The sequence below is a fragment of the Lactuca serriola genome, chromosome 8 (genome assembly GCF_051521515.1).
Source record: "Lactuca serriola cultivar US96UC23 chromosome 8, Lser_US96UC23_V15, whole genome shotgun sequence".
NCBI classification, from domain to species: domain Eukaryota; kingdom Viridiplantae; phylum Streptophyta; class Magnoliopsida; order Asterales; family Asteraceae; genus Lactuca; species Lactuca serriola.
This window is the reverse complement of record NC_136415.1, coordinates 53,245,387-53,269,531: the sequence shown is the minus strand read 5'-3', so window position 1 is coordinate 53,269,531 and position 24,145 is coordinate 53,245,387. Positions and strand designations below refer to the sequence as shown.

The window sequence follows — 24,145 nt, the reverse complement described above, 5'->3', positions numbered from 1 at the left end:
TTGCATGTATGATATTAATATGTATACTGAGCGGGGCCCGATGACTATCACGTATGCTATTTATCTTTGTGATTATTGCATGTGTTTATATGATTATATGTTTATTTGTTTATATGTATATTGGGCAGAGCCTGATGACTAACAGATCTATTCCGAGTGGGGCTCGATGTCGAGCCAACCCCAATGATGGGCGGGGCCTGTTATATGTTTGATATGTATGGTATGTGATATTTTAGGGAACTCTCTAAGCTTTGTTCTTACAATTTTCAGTTTATGTTTCAAGTACTTTTGGTTCGAAGGGGAAGAGCCTAGGATGATTGCAATGCACACACCATATCATTCCGCATTTTTATATTACTCTGATGTACTTGGATGTTATTGATACACTTTGATTCACCATGGTTTCTATGATGTTGTTTAGATAATCATTTTATTAATTTAAAAATCGAAATTTCAGTCTTAACTTTTGGGATGCTACATTGCACTTATAGCCTTTTGTTGTTAGATGCATGGTGTATTAAAGCATCAAGATTTAATGGGTAAGGACATGGATTAAGATGATTAAAAGGCTTGCATGTATCTCTTCTTTTACTAGTCAAAAACCATGAAAATTATGACTTCATATCTTTATATTCTCTCTAGTTTTTGTCTTTTAAAGTACTAAGATCAAAGTAGGAAGAATTTGATACTTTAATTGAACTCTCCTTTAGAACAAAAGCTTTGTTTTGTTCTTAAAGGCTTAAAGGATTCTTTTATTACAAGATGAAGACTAGCATCTTATCAAGTTGATTAATTGTTGGTGGATATCTCTAGAGACCTTCTACCTTGGAGCTTCAAACCATCTTCATCAACATTCTAATTGCCAAAAAAACCAAATTCTTCAAATGTTGTTTTTTTACTTTCTTCTTCTTTGGTTATGTTTAATCTTTCTAAATCTTTGCAAAATGATCATTGGTGGGTATAAAACTAGTTTTATTTTGTTCAAAAGTAAAGTCTTTTGTTGCTATCTTTGTGTTTATGAAACAATTTTTGAATAAAAACCAAACATAATACATTTACTTTATTTTATAGATGATGTTATTTTATTTTATAGATATTGTGTACTAATAGTACTAAACACTGATAACATGACAGTTTTTTGCTTATTTTGTTTCCAATTTTGGAAAACTCTCTAAAACTAGGTGATTACAATGTGAAGCCTAATCAAGTGTCAAACTCTATATATATATATATATATATATATATATATATATATATATATATATATATATATATATATATATATATATATATATATATATAAGTTTTTGGTATATATCAATACCAATACCGTACCAATCAAAATTTTTGATAGCCAAATAAATTGGTACGGTACTGATACTCAAATTATTCTGTCAATTATAGTTAATACGATAAACGGTTTAAAAAAAAAACTCGATAATATATCAATTCCACGCCTAATAAAAAAAGAGAAACTCCACCCTCTAAATTGCTCATTTAAACTTACCTATAGCTTATTACGGGGCTAAATCATAGAGTACTATTTTGGATGTTCCCTTTTTGAAACCTAAACTTCCTTTATGGAATATATCTAAGTTACCCCTTTATTTTTATTTACTCCCTTGGTTCATACTCATTTGTATCTATTTCTTTTTAGTCCTATAGTTTCAAGAAATAACAACACATTTTTCCTTTACCCTTTTGTATGAAATTTACATATACATATGTATTCAAATTCATCATTCCAATAACTTTGTTTATACTACATATGTGTGTTGTTAACTAAAATCACAATCCATTCCTCCCTATGATCCCAATTCGCCAAAAGTCATGTTTAGACATTATATTTCGTAAAAATGAGCATATATATCTTGTCATTTGAATTTGACCTATTGGTTGTATAATATAATTCAATATAAGGTATATTTATCTGCATGGAGGCAGTAACATAAAACAAACTAAAATACAAAATATATAAACATGAGAAAAAGAAAAAGGAATAAAAAAAAAATCATGTAACACTCAAGCTTCAGGCGTATTTTCTTCGGTTGTTTGTTTGTTCATTCGGCTTCTTAGTTCTTCAAATGCCTTCATACTCTCTGAATCAAACCCTCCTGCAAACTGTAAAAACACAATAATTTTAGCAACACATATTATAAAAAATATCTGTATAAAAATTGATCAATTCTCAAATATATTTTACCTGATGAACACGAAAAGCAAATCGCACACCCTGAAGCACCAAAAACTCTCTGTTTGGTTCTTTCTCGGGTCCATCCAACGCATCAAGTTCTGATGCAACCCGCTTCATGTATTTTCTAGCCAATTGCACAGACGAAAGCTTGATCTGGAAGAAAAAAAAATGTTTTTTATTGTTTATTTTATTAAAAAAAAAAAAGGTTTTATTGAATTATAGTATTATACTAACAAACAAAAACAATACCTTGCCTACAACTCCGGAATCTTGTAACCAATTTATTGGAATCCCGAATTCTTTATATCTCGACATTGCCATGTCTCTTGTCCTTAGTAATGCGTAAACACTGTTCTCCACTCTAAAAAAAATTGGATATTTTATAAAGAGTAGCTAATTAGCTATGGTGATTAATTGATTATATAAAATTAAATATTGATGTTAATAATGGAAAATAAAAAAGTGTTGAAACATACTTTTCTAGCAACTTGTACATTTTCTTCAAAGCGGGTTCACATGGGACACTTGGATCATCGACAAAATTAGAGACTTGTTTTTCGAGTTTCATTAGATCTTGATATTCAAAAGCTGCTTCTCTAAATGCATCTGCTTTTCCTTCTGGCCAATCAAAATGCTTCAAGACTGCCCGTTCATCAACCTGAAAAACATATAGATAATTTTGAGTAAATTACATTTTTGGTCCCTGAACGTAGCTGAATGTTTCAGTTTTGATCTCAAGAAGTTTTCTTTAATAATTTTGGTCATTTTTTCTTACTTTTGGACTAAAGTTAAAAAACTCAGTTAAGTTAAAAAACTCAGGTACCAAAGTAATCATTTTACTTGGAATAAAGAGCAAAAACATTACTAGAATGTCAAATAAGGAACAAAATTACAAAATAAAACTTCTTAAGAACAAAATTGCAAAAATGAATTACAATAAGGGACCAAAGTAGAAAGTTACATGGAAACAGAGACCAAAAACATTTCAATTTTAGTAAAACTTTGAGTGTTTTTTTTAACTTTTTTGGTGCTATTCTAAAAAAAAAGAACCAAATTTGCCAAAGAAAACGACAAAACTGCAAAAGCAGTTATACTTATGGACTAAAATAGTCATTTTACTTGAAATAGAGGATAAAGAAAACCTCAAATAAGAGCAAAATTTGCAAAAAAACAAAAACTTCTTGGACCAAAATATAAATTACTTTTAATAATTATGTAACAAATCTTAAATAACATACCAAAAATGAGAGTTCTTCATCAAGCCAGTTCACGAAAGTCACCAAATCTTCTATATCTGTGAAAGAAGCAGCTCGGACTTCAGATGCAAGTGACTCGACAAAATCACCTTGAGTTTCCACGTCAGCTTTTACCTGAAAACAAAGACAGTGTCAATTAGTAAATATTTAAGCATAAACATTTGATTTAATGGGAGATTAGAATCTTGAAACGTACAGCTAACAGGAAAGTTGACCGGTTTTCAATCTCTCCGATCATGTTACTTCTTGCATCCGCTGTGTTTGATGCAGATGAAGATATGATTGACGTATCTTTTTTAGCTTCACGTTTCATCAAACTTTGGTAAAATTCAACCAACTCTGGAGCTCTATGAACTTTATCACCGCCACCGGCTCCTCTAGCTAGGGTTCCCGGTGGAGGAGGTGGGCGGGGTGGGCCGCCAGGTGGTGGCGGTGGTGGGGGAGCACCTGGTGGAGGAGGTGGAGGCGGAGGACCACCACCTGTAGATACTGGATTAGCGGTGGTTGCAGGAGCGGCTCCGGTGCGTTTCGGAGGAGGACGTGGAGTTCTAGGCGGTCTCTTTTCAATATCGGCAAATGGAATCTTACTGACAGGTGGCATGCTCGTTGACTTTCCATCGGTTGACTGATCGCCGGAAATGACATCAGCAGAAGGAGAAATCACTGCTCTCTCTTTCACTTGAGCAAGTTTTGGCGGCAAACTCACTGATTTACTGTAACTCGGTGGCTTGAAACTTGCAGTACTATCACCAAACCTAGCAGCTCTCGCTTGATCGGCTTTTTCCTTGATTTTCTTCTCGCGTTCTAATGCAAGCTTATGTCGATCTTTATACGCAGGATACTTCTCATCTAAAACGCCTTCAACCGATTTCGACATTAAATGAAACGATGATGCAACATTATTTGGGGTTTCTGGAGAATTAGCGGAATCCTGATCAGCTACACCGAAAGTAGTAATCGCGACTGATTCACCAGCGTTTCGTAACATCAAAGCTTCTAACGGACCTCTCGGTTTCTGACTAACGCTAACCCTAGGAGATCCACCGGTAAACGACCTTGCAGGCGAAGTAAGAGCGCTGGAATAATTCGAATCATCTTTTGATTTCCCCCATTTTTTAAGTTTTTGGATCAAACTTGGCTTTTTACTGAAACTGCTGTATCGACTCATGGAACTATCAATAGAAGCCGTATCGAAATCTTCGGATCCTGGAGAAGATGGTTGAGAGAAGTTGCTTTCGAGATCTGTGTCGCCTCCTTGACCTCGTTCTGATCCGGCGTACTCTAACATTAACTGTTTGGCTTTTTCTTGAGATCTAGGGCTTAAATTTTTGTTGAGATCGCGAGCTGAAGTTTTTCCTGAAGGTGTTTCGTAGTTTCGAAGCTCGAATCGCAGACATGCGTTAACCCAACGAAGGTACACGAGTTCTTCAACTTCACTGAATCTGTTCATCTGGAGTCCTTCGACTTGCTTTAACAGATCTTCATTTGTGTGTGCTAATTTGTTCACCTCCTCTTTCACCCTCGCCACCATTTCTGTCTGTAGCAGTAGCACCATGGGAATTACATTACTGAAAAGGCATTATGGCATTCAACAAATTGACAACGTTTGTAATTTTTGATTTTTTTCCTTCTTTCTTATTATTTTTTTAAAATAAAAAATAAAAAAATAAGAAAGAAGAAGAAAAAATTACACTTTTGATCCCTAAATGTATATGAATTTTACAATTTTTGTCCTAAAAAAATTTATTTTTTAACTTGCAATCTTATTTACCTCGGTTGTACTTGAAAGCACTGCGACTCTGGATTCAGCTGCATCAAGTTTAACAACCAATTGTCTCTTTTCATGTTGAAGCTCTCTGTTCTTCCTTTTAAGCTCAACAACTTCCACTTCTAATTCCTTCAAGCTTTTCAACTTTCTCTCAATATCAGTATCCTTCTTGAATGCATCTTGTTCTTTCGTTTGAAGAATCCCAACTTGTTGTTTCAATAACAACAATTGCCCTTTCGTTTGATTCGCCTCGAGTTGAAACTGCCTTTGAAGCTCCTTGATTTTATTCCTGGCTGCATCTAATTCCTTTTTATAATTAGCTCCATTAACGACTTCTTCTTGAAGCTTTTTTCTCTCGGTTTGTAACGATTTGACGGTAATGTTCAACATATCGATCTCGACTGTTTTGATTTTTAATTGTCTTTGTAATTCAACGATATCGGATTCCTGTTCCTTTAATCCGTAGTATTCGAGAAGTTCGCCTTCGAGTTTGACTTCTCGTTCTTCAAGCTCTTTGACTAAGTTCCGTAATCGTTCGAGTTCGTTTGCGTTGTTCGCCATTTCGATTTCGTATACACGCTCTTTCTCGGCTGTCGGAAACGGAATATCAATCTCGCCGGATAACAGATCTTCGAATTCAGGTAAGATGTCATCTTCAAAATCTGGAGTGTTTGATTGTGCATTGATTAAACCGCTAATTAGTTTAACCTCTTCTTTTTCCTCTTCCTCTTCATTCTGTAAAAAACGAAAACCCTAGGAACAGTCATGAGACTGAAATTTGAATACGAAATTAAGAATAACTTCTGCAATAACACAAACCGTAATCTGTTTTTTATCTTCTTCTTCTTTTTTATTTTGTCCAGAAGTAGATTCATCGTTACCTGAGCTCCAATTTCACCATTAGAGGCATTGAACAACATCAGTATCCATACAAAGCCATAGAAATTAGAAAAAAAAAATCGCCTCTTAATAAAAAGAAACGAATTATGGAATTACCTGTTGACGGAGGACGTTTAACGTTGACCTGCTTAACTGCATAAGCTGCAATTGAAGCAGCAACAATGAACCCTAACCTGACAATCATGTAGGTATCGTGTATATGAAATTACAAGATTGCCACTCATCTATTATAGATTATATCCATGAAAATCCGATTTCAACCGGCATCCCACGACTCCATGGTCAACCATTCGCTAAAGTGAAAAACAGAAAATACAGAATCTGTGAAGAAGACTTAGAATTAGAAGAAATTTTAGTTATAATCTGATAGATAATGAATTGGCAAATTTTGAGTATCAATATCGAACTAGAAACATGGAAGTATTGAAGTTTATGACAGGTAGAATCTCATCACATTTGTGTATACTAGGAGCTACACCCACCACAGATATCTAGTGGCCAAATTTTGTCTCGAAAGGATTGACATTCTTTGAAACCCATGAATTTTACAGATAGAAAACGACATCAGTGATTGTAAATTCAGATTAATATCCAGCTATCTTGCGAATATATATTTCAGGAAATTAGTTAAGAATTTAAGTGAGAACATACTTTTGTCCACTCATATTCTATAGTTCATGAACCTTCTTTTTCGTTGGGTACAATTAATGCTGTTATCTTGATATCCAAGTTTCAAAAACACCCACAAACAATAGTCGAATTCAAAATCAAAAATCAAATTGTATTTTAATTTTTGTTTTTACCACAAAAGGAAAATATAGATTTAAGAGTAAGGACTTAAATGGAGGAGGTGGGCCATGTTTACAAGACAAGTGCACAAATATGGTTTATTTCATTGTTGTGTTTAATGGAAAGATGGAAAAGGTAGGTTAACAAAAGAAAGGTAGAGATTGGCTTTGCTTTAATGGATTGATGCATATGGCGTATGTTAACCAAAGCCCATGAAAAAAGAGAGTAAAACAAAACCTTATCCCTGACTTTTTATAAAACAGGCGTTTGTGCCCGCAAATTGTCCCCTTTTTGGATCTTTCTGCGAATTAGCAAATAGCATATTAGGTGGGGTTAATGACTTGTATAAGAAATTAAGAACTATACTTTATGCACTTAACTTTTTATAGGGCACGTTTTTTATTATCGGTTATTACTAAGTTTAACCGATTTTTAGGTATGAATTGGCACTTTCGGCTACATCTCCGGCTACCATGGAACCTGGCTACATCTCCGGCTACCATGGAACCTCTGGCGAATCTTCGGTCATCATCTTCGATCAACATCAATTTTCCGGTGACCCTTGCCCATTTATAGATTTTTGATTTCTAAAGTTTTTGAAAGTTTTTGGGGCTTCTTGATCTTCAATTCCACTTTTAACCTCCGATAAAATTTGAACCTCGACCAAATCAATAACAAGTCTCTTGAGAAAATTGATGTTGACCTGAGAAAATGTTAAACTGCTCTTTGAGGTGCCAAAGTCATGGATATGGTGTCTAAGGTGTCAAAAAAAATGTGACAAAAATGTATATATAAAATATAGTTGGTTATCCTCTCAAATTATTAATCTTCTTCTTATAATGTATATTATTAGGATAATCACAAAATATCAAAATTATATGGTTAATTTAACAAAATGACCATGTTTTTTACTCACACCCCGGCCGTCGGCGGAAATACCGGGCAGTGTAACGTCATGTCTCGTATCATAGTTATCAACTTCCTGAAAACACATGCATTTAAAATACGTCAACATAAAGTTGGTGAGTCCACAGGTTTTGACTCCATATAAAAATAATACGTATTTCGAGTTTCAAAAGTATAGTTTTGAAAGTATCATTTTGACTCTCCAACGTTTAGTATATATATCCTAGGTATAAAAGTTTACTTACCAAATAAGTAGTTTACCTATAAGTCTCATATACTATGAATATAAGTGTTTATAATGTCATATAAACGAAAATTGCTACGTATAAATCTTATTTTAATTTTATACGAGTAAAACCGCTACGTATAAATTTATTTCAATTCTATACGAGTATGTGTGTTAGGTATAATTATCTACTTAATATACAAGTAGTACCTAGGATATAAGTAGGGGGAAACTTATACTTAACATTAATACTTGTGTAACGACAAAGTATAATGTTTCTAACAATTTGCTACCATGAGTCCGTAACCGCTGCTTGACAACAAAACCTCTGACAAAACAATACACTCATGATTTACCATGAGAAACAATACACTCATGATTTACCATGAGAAACAAACACCGTGCGCTTCATCGACGCCGGAATAAAAATAAAAGGAACGAATCGTCACTCGCTTGTCTTGGGTTGTAATTAACAACCACGAGTGGGGTCGTCAACCCGTATCTTATTCATACACGACTTCCTCGCTCACACGGGATTAACGGTTACAGGTCAGAGGACTTCCACTAAGATCCCCAATCTTAGTTGATGAATGAGGTAGCTCATGTAGACTTTGACGGCTTCCTATAGCTCTAACAACAAAAGCATTTTCAGGTCTAAAACCCTAAATCACTATACTACGCTTTTAAATATTACTCTTAACTTCATAACATTTAGGCAGTATAACAGCTATATCTTGACGTAAAACCAGGTTTTATATTGACCTAAAACCAATAATAACAACATATAACGTTCCTAGTTTTATCTTGACATAAAACTATCAATAGCAATACTAAGTTTTATCTTAACATAAAACTAACAATAACAACAACAACAACATATAACATATCCAGTTTTATCTTGACATAAAACCAACAATAACAACATATTTATCAATTAACATATAGAACTTCTGAGTATAACTCTGGAACTATATCGCACACATAATATATATAGAATCCTAAGTATAACTCAAGATCTACATTAGTACACTACTATAACAATAACATACTAACAACTTTACGATAGTTGTATAATTTCATATACGAAATAAGTATATCCCGGTTATTATAACTATCTACGTTGATACTAATATACTATCATATAGACATAATAATAACGTATATATAATATTTAGCATGCGTTTTCCCCCGAAATATTAGAAAGTGGGGCCGTGAAACTCACCTTAATATCGTGATTCGATAGAATCTAACTGAAAACAGTCAGCGGTTCGCGATCACCGGGCTCAGGAACGAAATGGCTTCAACAAACGAGAGAGTGAGAGAGAGAGATAGAAGAAATTCAGGTGTACTAAGCCTTGGGGTCGAAATGGCTATTTATAGGCTGATTTTTGGCCCTCACGATGTGAGAAATGATAGGTTCACGTCGTGAGTTAAGGTAAGAGTTATCTTGTAGCTTTAACGCGTGTTTTCTAGCCCCAATTCGTGTCCTGCAGCGTCCTCACGTCGTGAGAAAACCTTGCTCACGTCTTGAGATTTTGGGTTATCATTCCGTAGACTTCTAGCTTCGAAATGTGGCGTTTTGACTCCTAACGTCGTGAGTTTTGATGCTCACCTCGTGAGTTCAGTCAAATTAGGGTTTCTAACAGCGACATCTTCGGAAGGCCATAACTTTTGCATACGAACTCCGTTTTTGACGTTCTTTATATGCACGCGTAGGTAATTCCGAGTACTACAACTCTCTAATAGATTACAATAGCTAACTCTAAGACTATTTTATATTACTCTTGTTATAAAGATTTTATAGTGTTCGGTTTATCATAACTTCTTCACGTGAAGCCAGATTTCGACGTTCTCTATATTTTTGGAATCGTATGGACATATAATTTGATTTATACTATAAAGTATGTATGAAAGTTCATATTTATATTAGAATTATCATGAAATACATAGTAAGTTTACTACATTACTAGTTTTAACAAAATCACATTACATGATTGGTATGATCACATGTGATTGTTATTGACATATTTTGACTAGTGTTACATTTACTCTTTACCCAACATAACTACCAATTTCATAATTGGTCTTGTTGTGAATTATAAAATTCCTTTTTGAATGGTTCCCACAAAAAAAAAGATAAAAAAAATCTTCACAAAAACTTTTATCAATATAAATCATATAATTTGTAATATACGGTCTATTTCATAATATATAAGTTTTTTTTGTAAAGACTATTCAAATTCACAATTCACAACTCACAAAGAAAACCATTGCGAAATCGACGATCATATTATGTAAAGCGTCAAAAGGTTATCATCAAGTTAAATGTAAGGGTGAACATGGTATTGTATCACGTCTTTTTTTCTCAGTGTCGTTCGAAATATATTTGGTACACAAATTTAGCTATTAGTGGCGTATCAACTATATTTGGTACCAACTTGTTTGGTTGTTGTTTAATGGTAATTGTATACACATACAAAGAAGTTTGAAGACAAAATATAAGACATTGCCTATAATGACAATCTTGCTAAATGATTCAAAACTTCCCCAATATTTAATAAACTTGGATTTCAAAAAAGTTGCAACCCTCTTCAAAATAAGATCTTCTATAAGCATCATGTGTATGTGTATTAAAAATAAGTTGGTATGAAGTGGTCTAGAACACAAAACTATGTGGTTCACTATTTAAGTCAAACCGATAGAAAACCATATGAGCTTTAGAAATCTAGATTTTTATATATAATTTTTTGCCAAAAACATTAAGGCATGTTCTCTAAAATATTTAAGGTAGGTTTTAATTATTTTTATGTAACACCAATTTCCAAGATTGTCAATTTGTCAATTTGAGGAATTCAAGTTAGAAGGTTTTGGGGAAAAACCTTTAGTCGCGGCGTGAGTATTGAAGTATAGCGTTGCGAACCACGTCATAAGTCAGGACGCGACTAAGGTAAGGGTCGCAACGAGGAGACGCATCCAACCTAAACCCTAATCCTGGCCTTAAGTCCTATATAATGACTACTAATTTCTAGGGTTTCCCTTATTGCTCAGTCTGCAACTCCAAAAACCCTTCACCTCCAAAAACCTAGCATGTTTTGCCTTCTTTCGTTGTGTTTGGTGCCTTAGAGAGAGATTGAAGAGTTGGTTGCTATTTTGTGTCAAGAGAAGCAAACTTCAGAGATTTTCTACCTTCTTGTGGCCTCCTCAAGCTTTGTAAGTGATCTAGTCTTATGCTTTTTGAATGATTGATGATAGATCTAGTATTTTTGTTGGTTTTTGGTCCCTTTTGGCATGATTTCTATGGAGTTTGGAGAACTCCATGTCCAAAGATGGTATTGGTTGATGTTCTTGACCCTTTGTGTTGTTTTGAAGGCATTTTGGACTTCCCTTTTGACCCATGCAAGAAAGTGTTAGCTTTTTTGACCATTTTAACCTAGGGTTTGAGTTGTAACTTGTTTGAGACTTATGATTAGATAAAGTTGGAAACTTTACACATTAAAAGCCTTGTATAGATCAAATCTGATAATGATAGCCTATGACTTGTTGGATTAAGCACTTAATGTAATTAGTACTTTGCCTTGTAAAGTGCGACATGACCAAGGATGGATCGCGACGTGAGCCTTGATCCAGATCTATGACTATTTTGTCGCCTAGTGGTAGCAATGCGACCCGCATGGATGGCCATGGTGCGCCGACATATTTGACCGTTGACTGTGGCTTAACCATTGACCCGTTTGACTTTTGGTCAAACTTTGAAGGATTTGAGTTTTGGACTGAGGATCAGTCTCTGGTTGATATTAGGTGGTCTGTGCTATCAGATTCGTCGATAAACTCGTGTACGAGGCTTGTGGTTGATCAGTTGGCTACAAGTGAGTTTTCTCACTATATTGTGTATGACATTGCATATCCTTTGTGTGATAAGATATAGGTATTGTTAAGGTATGATTATACTAGTAGACTAGGATAGTCTTTGTTTAGTATGTGATTAGTTGATTGTATGTTATTCTTATGTGTCATGTTTGGGTGGGTATTTGTAGTATTGGTTAATCGTTAAGTGAACGTCGTAAGGGTCTTACATAGCTTAAGTTAGATGGTCGGAGAACTCTGATATGGCCTTATTGTATGGTTCTTGTTTGATATATTGCTTTCAGGTAGGATCATATGTTTGACTGTCTATATTATTTACTAATTATGTAGGATTATAAGGCGATCGCCAATATTAGTAATAGCCTTGGTATGGTTGTGGGATGACTGAGAGTCGGTGGTTGTATGACGACTTTGATTCGGTGGTCGTATGATGGCTGAAAGTCGGTAGTTGTATGATAGCAGAGTGTAGGGATGAGATTTAGAACCGAAAAACCGGACCGGAACCGGAATCGAACCGGAACCGGAACCGTTGGAACCGGAATATGTAGAACCGGGTCCGGTTCCGGGTTTAAAAATTAGCTTTATCCGGGTTCCGGGTAATCCGGGTTTGGGTCCATCGGGTCCGGGTAAACCGGGTCTAAAAACCGGAACTGGTTTTTGGAACCGGAACCACTTTTAGGGCCGGAACCGGTTTTTATGAAACGTTTAAAAGATGCATATCTTATCCGTTTCAACTTCAATTGACATACGGTTTTTTCCAACATGTATTTTAGAGTTTGTACATGGTTTTAGTCTTTTAGACTATAAATTTGTCATTTTTAGTTTTATATCCATTGACTTACAGTCCTCCAAAGTCGATATATCAAAGCTGGAAGTTTTTAGTTTTTCAGTTTTTTTGTATTCGGTGAAAGTTTTAAAACATGCATATCTAATTCGTTTGAAGTCAGATTGACATGTGGTTTTTTCCAACTTCTATTTTACAGTTTGTACATGAGTTTAGACTATAATTTTGTCATTTTTGGTTTAACATTCAATTATTTACAGTCCTCCGAAGTCGGGATATCAAAACTGAAAATTTTCAACTTTTCAGCTATTTGTTTTTGTACTTTATATTATCTAAAAACATTAACACAAGCATATCTCATTCGTTTAAAGTCGGATTGACATGCGGGTTTTTCCAGAGTGTATTTTAGAGTTTGTACATGATTTTAAACTCTAATGTTGTTAATGGTTGTTTCGTATTTAATGAGTTACAGTCCCCTAAAGTTGGGATATCAATATGAAAATTTTCAAAGTTCAACCCACTAAGTAGTAAGTAATTACCAAGAAATTCCGTTTTTTCCGGGTTTTCTGGTTCTAAACCCACTTTATCCGGTTCCAACCTACCCACTTTGATGTTTCCGGGTCTAAACCCATTTTACCTGGAACCGAACCAAAACTGGTTCCTATATACCGGTCCGGTTTCCGGTTCTATAAAATCCCGCTAACCGGTTCCGGGTTTTCCGGGTCCGGGTCCATCCGGTCCGGGTTTAGCCCCATTTTCATCCCTAGCATGGTGCCTATGGTTGGTATGTATGTAGATATGTTATGTTTGAGATGATTGATGGTGGATAGGCTTTGAAGCCAAGAGCCTTTGTTTGTATTACAATTATGTATAGTGGAATATGTGGTATATTGGAAAAATCACTAAGCTTTATGCGTACGTTGTTAAGTTAAATGTTTTTCAGGTTGTTCAAGGGAAGAGAGCAGTGTGACTGTACATTCACATCGAAGCTATATTGTTATTCGACTTCCACTGTTTTTTGTAATTTAACTTTGTTTAAACCTTATGCTTTGGGAACTACTAGATATTATGATATGTTTTCAAAAATGAGTTTTGAATGTTTAATCGGGTTTTAAATGAAAATTTTGATTTGAAATGTGGAAGGTTTCAATTTTATATATAACTTTTAATAACAAAAAAATATGTTGGTCAAATGACCTGCCTTATGTACATTTAGCCTCGTCCATGTTGGTATGATTTAGCCATGGTATTCAAAATTTATTATTATTACCGTGTCATGACTGCTCACTTGGTATAGGTTTAACGGCCAAACCTATTTGATACCAATTTTTTTGATTCGACTGGTAACATGTTGGTTGATTTTATTTAGTATAAATTTGATTGCCCTAGTTAAATGTATCATATAATTTTAATCATTTTGGGGGTTATCTTAATATTATTAGCACCAACCAACATCAAACATTTACAATATTAGTTGATAAATGTCCTTTAAATATTCGGTTTCTATATATAGTTTAATAAAAGTCATTGAATAAAGATCAAATACTTAACGGATTGCTACATCAGCATTCCACTAACTATATCATTTTATCCATTAAACTCTATACTCCATTAAACTCTTAAGAGTTTAATGAATTTCAACATCAACATTTAATTTATCTTTTTATAAATAATGTTATAAAACTATAATATTACATTAATTAGAAATTAAAAGTTACAAATTATTAATTATTAATTAAAAATTGTTGTATATATTATTGTTTTAAAATATTTTTAAGACTTAAATATTTTTTTGTTTAGAATATTATAATATAAATTAAGTTGATGATTTAAATTATTGAATATAAAATAAAATAAATTACAAAGTTATAAGTAAGAAAATAATAACATATATCTTATGCATGTATGTAGGGTGTGATTATTTAAATACAAAATTTTATTGGTGAAATTGTTTAAAAAAAAAAAAACAAAAGCAATGCATACACCGATGGGAATTAAACCCCACTTCATTGAACTCCACCCACAATGATGAGTTTATGTATTGAACTCACTTTTTCCCCGTTAAACTTATCATTAAATCCCCATTGGGATGGCTTTAGAACACTTAATTAATAAAGAGTTACATGCCCATAAAGGGAGAGTTTATATTTTAATATACCCATAATTTAGGGATTTTAAAGAAAGACCACTAGTGTTATGAAACTAAAGTTGCGAGTTCGTGTGAACTCACTTTTTTTTACTTCTAAACGCTCGTGTTGATCAACAAAGTTTGCAATAATAATTTTTTCAATGTAAATATGAACAATTTGACAAAGAAAATATAATAAAAAAAACTAAAATTTACTCATCAACAAGTTAATATAAAGATATCGAGTTGTTTCGCAAGGTGTTTATAACACTAATTCGACTTGAAGCAATTCGGTAGGAATAAATTTCATTCCCGATATCATAGCAAGTTTAGTTTGAGGGAAAGTTATATCGTCAAATCGCGGGTGTTATTTCGTGAGTTTAGTGGTTGATTTAATGGTTATTTTAGTGAATACTTCATTAATAAAAGTATTAAACCATGATCAAAGAGATTAACATCTTACAATTGTGGTTGAGAACATGAAGTAGTTTTTTAATAAATTGTATTCCAGCTGCCAAGAGCGTGGACTCTGTCTAGACCACCCTCTCATCCTAATTGCATAAAGACAAGTAACAATGCAATTAGATTAGTTAAATCTAGTGTGAAAATATTATTTTAAATACATAATTGAATTCAACATTCAATTAAAGGGTCTACTTGAAATTCGTAGCTTCAGTATGAAATGCATCAAAATATAGATGAAGATAGATGTATAATGCTTCCAAAACAACATTCACATTCAAAACTATGCAAAACTATAATTCATAGAGTACATTATTACTTTTGAGGCTTTGACCAAGTAAGGGAACATTTCAAAAAGTGTTTGGAAACAGGAAAAGCTCCGGAAACTTTGGTTTTATTGTAAAAAGCAATTCATCTACATAAACCCTAGTTTTCTATTACGTGTACGTATATAATCACTGTTGTGTCACACAGAGCACTAGCAATATCAATTTCTTCATGATAAGTTGAAAAAAAATAAAACAAAACAGAATAATCTTTACCCTATTTACTAAGAGGCGTTTGTTTAGTAATGGCGGGAATTCAAAGTTTGTAAAGCTAAGTGGTGTACTTTTAAAAAATTGCCACTAGCATCAAGATTCCACACCTATGGCTCTTGTTTAGACTCGAACCATAAGTCCATAAGAAACTCATGTGAAAGAAAAATAAATGTGAACAAAATTGAAAATTCGTTCATTTTAAAAAAAAGTTCAATGATTAAATGTGAATAAACTTCCTCTTGTATTATGTTTTAACAAATTATTTATTTTTGTTAGATTCTAGCAACATTTGTTGATGAAAAAATCTATGAAATTAAAAAAAAAAAAACAAAAAACAAAACAAAAAGAACCAAAAACAAAACCCTGAAAAATATATTAAAAAATGAAAAACCGAAACCGAAATAAAAAACCAATGGTTTTGTATTTTCCAAAATAAAAAATCAAAATTTCAAAAATGATTTTGGTTTAACAAAAAATATGAACCATTCTCACCTATAGCTATTAAGAAATTATGTTTCATGGTCAGAAATTATGCTGTATTCTGAAGAAAAAAAATAAAAACCTTATTTTTTAAGTAGTTATTTAAATATGAATTGTTTTCTAAAACCTTTTAAAATTATGAGTGACTTTTTTGAAAGAAAAAAAAATAGCGTCGTTTTTAATTTTTGAATATATAGCTATTTTTTTCTAAAAAAATAATAATTTTGTAAATGTAATATGAATTAGGTGGTTTGGGCAACACTTCATAAAACATGTTAACGGTTTTACTTAACTCTATCTGTCTAGTTAAATAATCATAAATTTCAATAATTATTCAAACTTTTTTAAGAAATTACAATCTCAAATATAAATCAATTGTTCGGATAGATTAAAAATGTCTAAATTCTATACAAATTGATGTTCATTTTCGATATCCTTTTTAATAGTAAGTATACTAATATGATGTATGTCAATACATTGAGTATAACAACATATATATAATGTATCAATGTATGTATGTATTCTTTTATAAACAATGCATATGGTTTAATGTATGTTAATTTATATGTTGCATAATTTTATAACACAAAATTCATACATATAATATTAGGATCATTTTTATACATATAATATCCATAGTTTTATAACATAAAACTTATACATATAATCAATGTTGTAAAAATCGGTCTAGACGGCCGATTAATCGGTGCCTAGGCGTTTGGCGGTCTCTAACCACCTACAAATAGGTGTTAGAGGGTTAATTTATCGGCCTTGGTCAATATCGGTCAAAGTCGGTCCAATTTAGTCCAAATCAAACTAAATCGGACCAACTTGTACACCAATTCGGACCAAGTCATTCCAGCCCACTCTAAAGAAGTCGTCGGCCCAATGGAGCCAACAACCTAAAGCACAACTCTTTTAAGTTTAGAAGGGGATTGTCGCTCATTTATATAATATATTTGCCTATTATTTTTCCCGAGCAGCGATGTGGGATGTGGAAGTCCTTACAAAACTCACTTTTTCTTCTTTTCTTTGTCTTTGTTCACATAACAGGTGGTCATTTTTTCTTCTTTTCTTCTTCGCTTTTTCTTAGTTCACGTAACAAGTGGTTGAATGTTTGAGCTTCAGTTTTCAATGTCCCACCGACCACTCGCCCTTCTGAACTCATCATATTTTCCCCCTTTTCTCTCATCCTACTCCACTTGCACCATCAAAATTAAAAGTCTGCTCGCTGTATGATTTAATTAAGATGCTAGGTTTAGAGTTGGAAAAGAACTACAGAGGGGGAACAAAGTGGGTCTGGATCGCTGGAAAGTAAGGGAAGAGAGGTTTGGTGGTTGTGGTGGTTTTTGGAAAATGGTAGGGGAAGGTGAAGGGATGGCCAGCAGGTTATCTCTATTTCGATTAAAGAAATGTTTTAAAACTAGTTATTCATCTAGTTAACATTAAAAGAAGAAAAATACCACATGGATGCTTGATATCATAGGTAATTTGGATAAAATCAAAAGGAAAACTAAAATGTGTGGTTTTTATCGGTTGTAAAATTAATTGAGGGGTTTTTGTGATCATATGTCAAATAGAGTGGGTTTTTCTGCATTTAACCCATTACATATTTATGATTTGTATAAGTTAACTTGTTAACTTATATTCTTAGGATTAATGTTATATTTATTAACTTTTTAATAATTAATGGTTAACCGATTAATCCCTTGACCCTAGTCCACCGCCGAGCTACCGTCGAACGATTTCTACTACCTTGCATATAATATTGGTTTCGTTTTTCGTTTTCTTATACCTTTTTCAGGTTTTTTTTTATTTTATAGATTTCTTCATCAACAAATGTTGTTAAAATTTAACAAAAATACATAATTTGCTAAACCATAATACAAGAGGAAAATTTGTTCACATTTAGTCATTGAACTTTTTTGAGAGGGAAACAAACTTTCGATTTGTTCACATTTAGTCACTAAACTTTTTTCCATTATCTATATGTCACTAAACAGTTGAAATTGTTCACATTTTACCTGTTCAGTGACAAATAGATAATGAAAAAAGGTTTAGTAACTAAATGTGAACAAAATTGAAAATCTATTACCCTTTCAAGTCATTAAACAAAAAACAAAACACCCTCGAATAACATTTTAAACAAAGGGTTTAGAACCCGTTTATGTTACTACTTATTCAATTGCATTTTGTAGATCACTAAACACCTTTTTTATCATGCCACATTGGGCCGAAGCCCAACAAAGCTTCATCGGGCCGAAAATCTAGAGGTTTGGCTTGGTTTATAAATCAGTCTATATTTGGCTTGGGCTAACGGTTCAGCTTGGGGAAAAGCGGTTTAATAAGACTATGAAATGTCATAGTTTGACATGGTTGACTTATATAAACTTAAATATGTGCACATATTTCATTAATAAAAACTATCTTTAAATATAATCAATATATAAAAATGCACTAGTCTATCAGTTTTTTTGAACCAGAATTTTGAAAACTATGTTATCAGTAAAACATATCAAGCCATTACCCGATTGAAACCAATAAAAATTGATGAAATTGAATACAATCAAACAAATTAGCGACTTAAAATGCATGAGAATAAATAATAGTTGCTCTATATAATGGCATTAACCCTAAATAATACAGATTATTACATCATAGAGACTCTATATCTCTCAACTCACTTAGTGTAGAAAGCAATCACTTAACCAACAAATACCCTCTTTGATTGCTATGTTTTTTTTTTGTATATGATCTCAAAGCAAATCATTATTATATCCATAATAGTAAATATCAAAAGCACATTAATCCACAAAACTATGAATTAATTGAACAAATTGGCTAACGATTTCCCCATTTCCACCTTCTCCCAACTTCTTCAAGTACCTTAGTCCTTGCTTGACCCTTTTTTGCTTCATCCTCTATCCAAGATCTGCACAGTATAACATGACATGACATAACAAAAAAGACATGACATCTGATGACATGACATGACATGATATGACATGTATACCTGAGTATACGAAGGGCTTCTAATTCAGCTTCAAGTATTGATTTTGTGTCAAGAATTCTTTCATATTTGACCTCTAATTCACCAACATTACTACGTGTTTTTTGTTTCTCATCAACAAAATTCTTCCTTTCATATGAAAGTCTCTCATTCATTTCATCAACTTCTTTCTCCAAACTCAAAAGCAACTGTTTTTGACAATCTAAAGCTGCTATTTCTTTCAAATAAGCATTCACAGCATTATCTTGATTTATCTTTTGATTCTCTAAATCTTTAAGTGTTTTAAAATAAGCTGCTTCCACCTCCAAACGATGCCTTTTTTCATCTTGTATTTTTTTCTCCCAAAATCTTTGTATCTCTCCTCTTTCAAGAAGCTCAGATTTTATCTCTTCAATTGCAAAATTTCTTGAAGAATTTTCAGATTTTAGTTTTGAAAATTCTTGGTGAATTAGTTTGGTGAATTTTCCACCCGTGAGTGCCACTGCTGCTTGTGCCTTGGTGCAGGGTTTCCCAGGCTGAAACCGCTTCACTTGACCTAATAAATGAGGGCAAAATGGTAAATTGTCAAGACTTAGTGAACTTAATGTGGACAGATGTATAAATTGCATTTGCTTGAAGATTAGTGAAATTGATCTTATGTGGGTAGCAAGAAAAATTGCATCTTTATCTGAGAAGGGTAAAATGGTAATTTACTCATATAGAGGTGTTCCTTATTGACTTTATCACATGGACACTACATTTTACCATATTACCCTTTACGATAAATAATTGTGTCTTGGATGTGTAGTAATTGCTTTAAGACTAGTGAAATTTACTCTATGTATTTAAGAAGGGTAAAATGGTCATTTATAATAATAATTCAATGCATGAGAGAGAGAGAGAGAGAAAAGAAAAGAACCAAAAACTTTTCTCATTATGCTTTTGTCATCAGCCATCATGTCCATGAAAAGAGGTGGCAATACATCTGACTTCAGCTCCCTTGCATCCAGAAACCCTATTTTGTTCCTTAATATCTGGACTGTAAAAATGTCAGTTCTTAAAAAAAAAACAAAAAATTAATTAATTAATTAATTAATTAAATGATCTTATATTATTCCTACCTCTTCATTTAATCCAGCCATAACTTGGTATTCTAGTTTAGCTCTCCAACCAATAAGATCCTCGCGGGATATAAATCTAGAAACAAAATAAGATAAATAAAAAGTAAAAAGAAAATTATAAATTAATTATGTTACAAAAATAATACCTTTCTGGGAAAAAACTTGTATCCAGATCAGAAGTTAAGTTTTTACTGGACAGCTTGCTCAGAACAACACCAGCTTCAGCAAGAGCTATTGTCCAAATATTCAAAACAAAATAAAAAATATTAATATTTTGAGGGAAAATACATGTATAATTAATTAATTATAATATTAGCAATTTTAATCTTACCTTGAATGTAAACAAAATCAGGATCTTCACTCTTAATGTCATCAAAAGCATTAATGGTGGATCCAGCTAATGAAACATATGGGGATATCCTATTCTTTGGATTCCTGAATCCCGAAAAAAAAAAATATTATGTATAAATTAATTATTTAAAAAAAGACTTATAGAAAATAAATCATGAGTTGATTACCTTTCAAGTCTGGAGTTGAGTAGAATCAGCCATCTTGCATATTCTCTCCTAGAACATAACTCATCTGCCATGACTTCATCTTCAATTATCTGTGTACTTTAATGACAGGTTATTCAGAGTTATTTATCAATTAATTAATTTATATTTTTGGAAAAACTATACAACACAATACCTTCAGATTCTTTAACCACAATAAAGCTTCTTGTTGAGTAGTATCTGCAGAAACTGAAACTACTACTCTTCCAGGCTTTTCTTTTCCCTTCTTAATATGATCAATTACTGTAATGTAAATAAATGATGAACAACATGTATGCATATTCTGTTATGAATATATGATCAATGAAACAATCTAGGAATTATGATGTGTAGTTGTGTACCTTCTTCTGTTGTTGCATCAACTTCTTCAGAAACGGTTTCCATCAATGGCTTAGTAACAGCTTCATCTACCTCTGATGTATCTTCTGAACTCGATGATTTATGATCAACAGAGACATGAAATGGGGTGTTGAATCGCAAAACGTAACCTGAAAAGAAATTATTCCCAAAAGATCGCATCATCCAGCAGCTAGAAAGTAGAAACACAATCCTCTGATTCAAACTAATAGGAGTGATAGAAAAGAGTAATGTTTAGTTATTTACCTTTTCTTGATAGAGTAAAATGAGCGAACACAGCGAGTAAAGCCACAACTGAGGTCCCGATACCAAACAGTAGAAATGTAGGCAATCCTGATTCACGAATGACTTACCCAGTAAAATTTCACAAGTTTTGAAGTTTTGAAGTTTTGAAGATTTGAAGTTTAGAAGTACAGTAGGATTCAATGCAGTTATCTAATTGCTTTGAAATAGATCAAACTCCATATAAGTAGCTTGTTTCGGACGCAAAGTAAATGGAGCTTTCAGCAAGGGGGGAATACTAGGGTTTAAACGTTCTACCTTTTTTGTGTTTCTTTGGACTTTCAGATTCTTCAAGAATCGCCCAACCATTGTAGTCTTCAGCATCCCGTCTATTAGAAGACGACAATTCGAGGTTATCACGGGTAATTGAAGCAGATAGAGACATTAACCTTCGTCTTCTAGGGTTTGCGTGTCTGAAAACACCTTCATCGTTTAAAATTGGAAACGGAAGTGAAAATTTAAGAAAGAGGCGATTTCTACTAGGGAGATGAAGAGGCAGGAAGTTGGATGCAGAGGAAGACGAGCACATTGTCTTCCTCATTAGAAGAACAATTTAGGGTTTTTTAGATTTTGAAGCTCAAAGAAATCCGACCTCATGTGGGTTTAACTTCGATTGTTTCATACTTTCATTTCAACTTTACGTCTTTACCATAGTTTCAAGGATTTGCCTCAGTAGTCGGTAGAATCGATTTCCTCATTTTTCTAACACCTTATCTTGTTCTTTTTGGTGTCGGGTTGAAAGAAAAGAAGGAAGAAATTTTTAGTTACATAAATAGTCCTTGGGCCGTTGATAAAATCTATAGTAAATTAGTAAGGCTCTAAATGGATCGGATATATATATATATATATATATATATATATATATATATATATATATATATATATATATATATATATATATATATATATATATATGTGAAATCTAACATAATATAGTGTAGGCAAAGTTGCGGTGTAACGCCCAAAAATACGGGCCAAAAATTTCATTTTTAATTAAGTGATTTGCAAACGTTTGTAACAAAATATCATTCGACCATATCATTTAATAAAACATGTCTCATGTCTGTAAACCAAAACATAAATCATAATAATATCAGAGTACAAATCCCAGAATGTCTCATAGTGCGGAAAAACAATGTCGCTACCGCGCCAGCTCCTTCCCCTTAGCTGAAGAGGTACCTGAAACAACTAAAAACCGTAAGCACAAACATACCATATAACCACATATCAAATATATATTGTCAGGCATATATGGGTGCCCGACCTACCCCTTCGGTCCTCTCAACCGGATATTAGCTAGCATATCTGGGTGCTGGCCTCCCCTTCGGTCCTCTCGACCGGATACTAACTAGCATATCTGGGTGTTGGTCTCCCCTTCGGTCCTCTCGACCGGATGTTGGGGACTATTTCACCCCTACACCTACCATATAACACATATCACATAATCTATCTAGCATGGTTGGGCATGACTGTCCCTTCGGCCCTATCGACCGGTAAACCGGGGACTATCTCCCCTACTGTCACTAGCACATAACATCATATCATACTAGCACATAAACATAACACAGGTAGTAGCAACCCTAGATGAATATCACAGAGACAATCATCCAATCATACAACTCCTACTGGTGGGCCGGCATTGTGGCCGTAGACCCACTGCTACTGGAAGGTAACTCACCTCGAAAGTAGCTGCTGAAAGTCTACTTGCTGAGCGCCTGACTGCTGAACCGGTAATCCTCCGGCTATAAATCATGAACATAGATTAGACACTCATAAATACCCTTAGGTCAAATTAGTGACCCTCCCCTGGTCCAAGGTCAACTCCTTGGTCAAAGTCAACTTCCAGTTGACTGGACTCGCCAAGTCATGGCATAGACTCGCCGAGTCCTTCTCCTACTAACTCGGTCCTACTCGACAAGTCCTTCTTCCCACTCACTGAGTCACCCTTAACTCACTACTTGGGACGATTGAACCAACTCGCGGTCCGACTCGCCGAGTCCAAGAGCAACTCGTCGAATCCCCACGAGCAGATCTCCTGATCGCTTCCAAATCCTCACCAGAGCATCTTTTTTTGAGGATTTGGGTTTCTAGGACTATTGCTACACGCTAAATTGCTAATTCTGCGTGCAGATACGAAGGGTTGGACCTCCAACACTTAAACCCCTCTCAATCAGTAACAGTTCATCGGACTCGCCGAGTTTGAAGAACAACTCGTCGAGTCCTATGAACTCGCCGAGTTGTTCATCCAACCCGCCGAGTCTAAGGCCATCTTCATAGAACTCGCCGAGTTCCACTTTGGGACTCGCCAAGTCCCTTGACCCATTTCCCATATAGACCAAATCTGAGACATGCAACGCTTCAAAACCATAGATCCATGTTCCTAGGGCATGCTTATCACGTAAAGTTGCAAACTTTACGTGCATGCATGGCCTTACAAGCTCCAAAAGGCAAATTCAAGCTTTTTATGAGGTCATACACCCAATGGGGACCTCAATCACTCCAACCACAGAAACTTTATACTTCTAATATGTCCATAATGTCTAGAT

General features: G+C 33.7%; 2 protein-coding genes across 2 annotated transcripts; both read right to left on the bottom strand.

Annotated features, from left to right (window-relative positions):
- Nucleotides 1-1,871: 1,871 nt before the first annotated feature.
- On the bottom strand, nucleotides 1,872-6,586 carry CHUP1 (Hydroxyproline-rich glycoprotein family protein). The gene is made up of 9 exons (XM_079016221.1): nucleotides 6,215-6,586; nucleotides 6,038-6,099; nucleotides 5,222-5,953; nucleotides 3,647-4,987; nucleotides 3,433-3,564; nucleotides 2,671-2,852; nucleotides 2,444-2,555; nucleotides 2,204-2,347; nucleotides 1,872-2,121 (listed from the first exon to the last, which is right to left on the bottom strand). The coding sequence occupies exons 1-9, from the start codon at nucleotides 6,300-6,302 to the stop codon at nucleotides 2,023-2,025; spliced, it is 2,892 nt and encodes a 963-aa protein (XP_078872347.1). The 5' UTR covers nucleotides 6,303-6,586; the 3' UTR covers nucleotides 1,872-2,022.
- Nucleotides 6,587-18,885: 12,299 nt separating this feature from the next.
- LOC145068749 (SLH domain protein) lies at nucleotides 18,886-22,369 on the bottom strand. The gene is made up of 11 exons (XM_079015749.1): nucleotides 21,858-22,369; nucleotides 21,564-21,650; nucleotides 21,302-21,448; nucleotides 21,097-21,203; nucleotides 20,925-21,013; nucleotides 20,738-20,841; nucleotides 20,553-20,637; nucleotides 20,407-20,482; nucleotides 20,205-20,319; nucleotides 19,310-19,841; nucleotides 18,886-19,228 (listed from the first exon to the last, which is right to left on the bottom strand). Exons 1-11 carry the CDS (start codon nucleotides 22,138-22,140, stop codon nucleotides 19,138-19,140), a joined length of 1,716 nt encoding a protein of 571 aa, XP_078871875.1. The 5' UTR covers nucleotides 22,141-22,369; the 3' UTR covers nucleotides 18,886-19,137.
- Nucleotides 22,370-24,145: the final 1,776 nt, after the last annotated feature.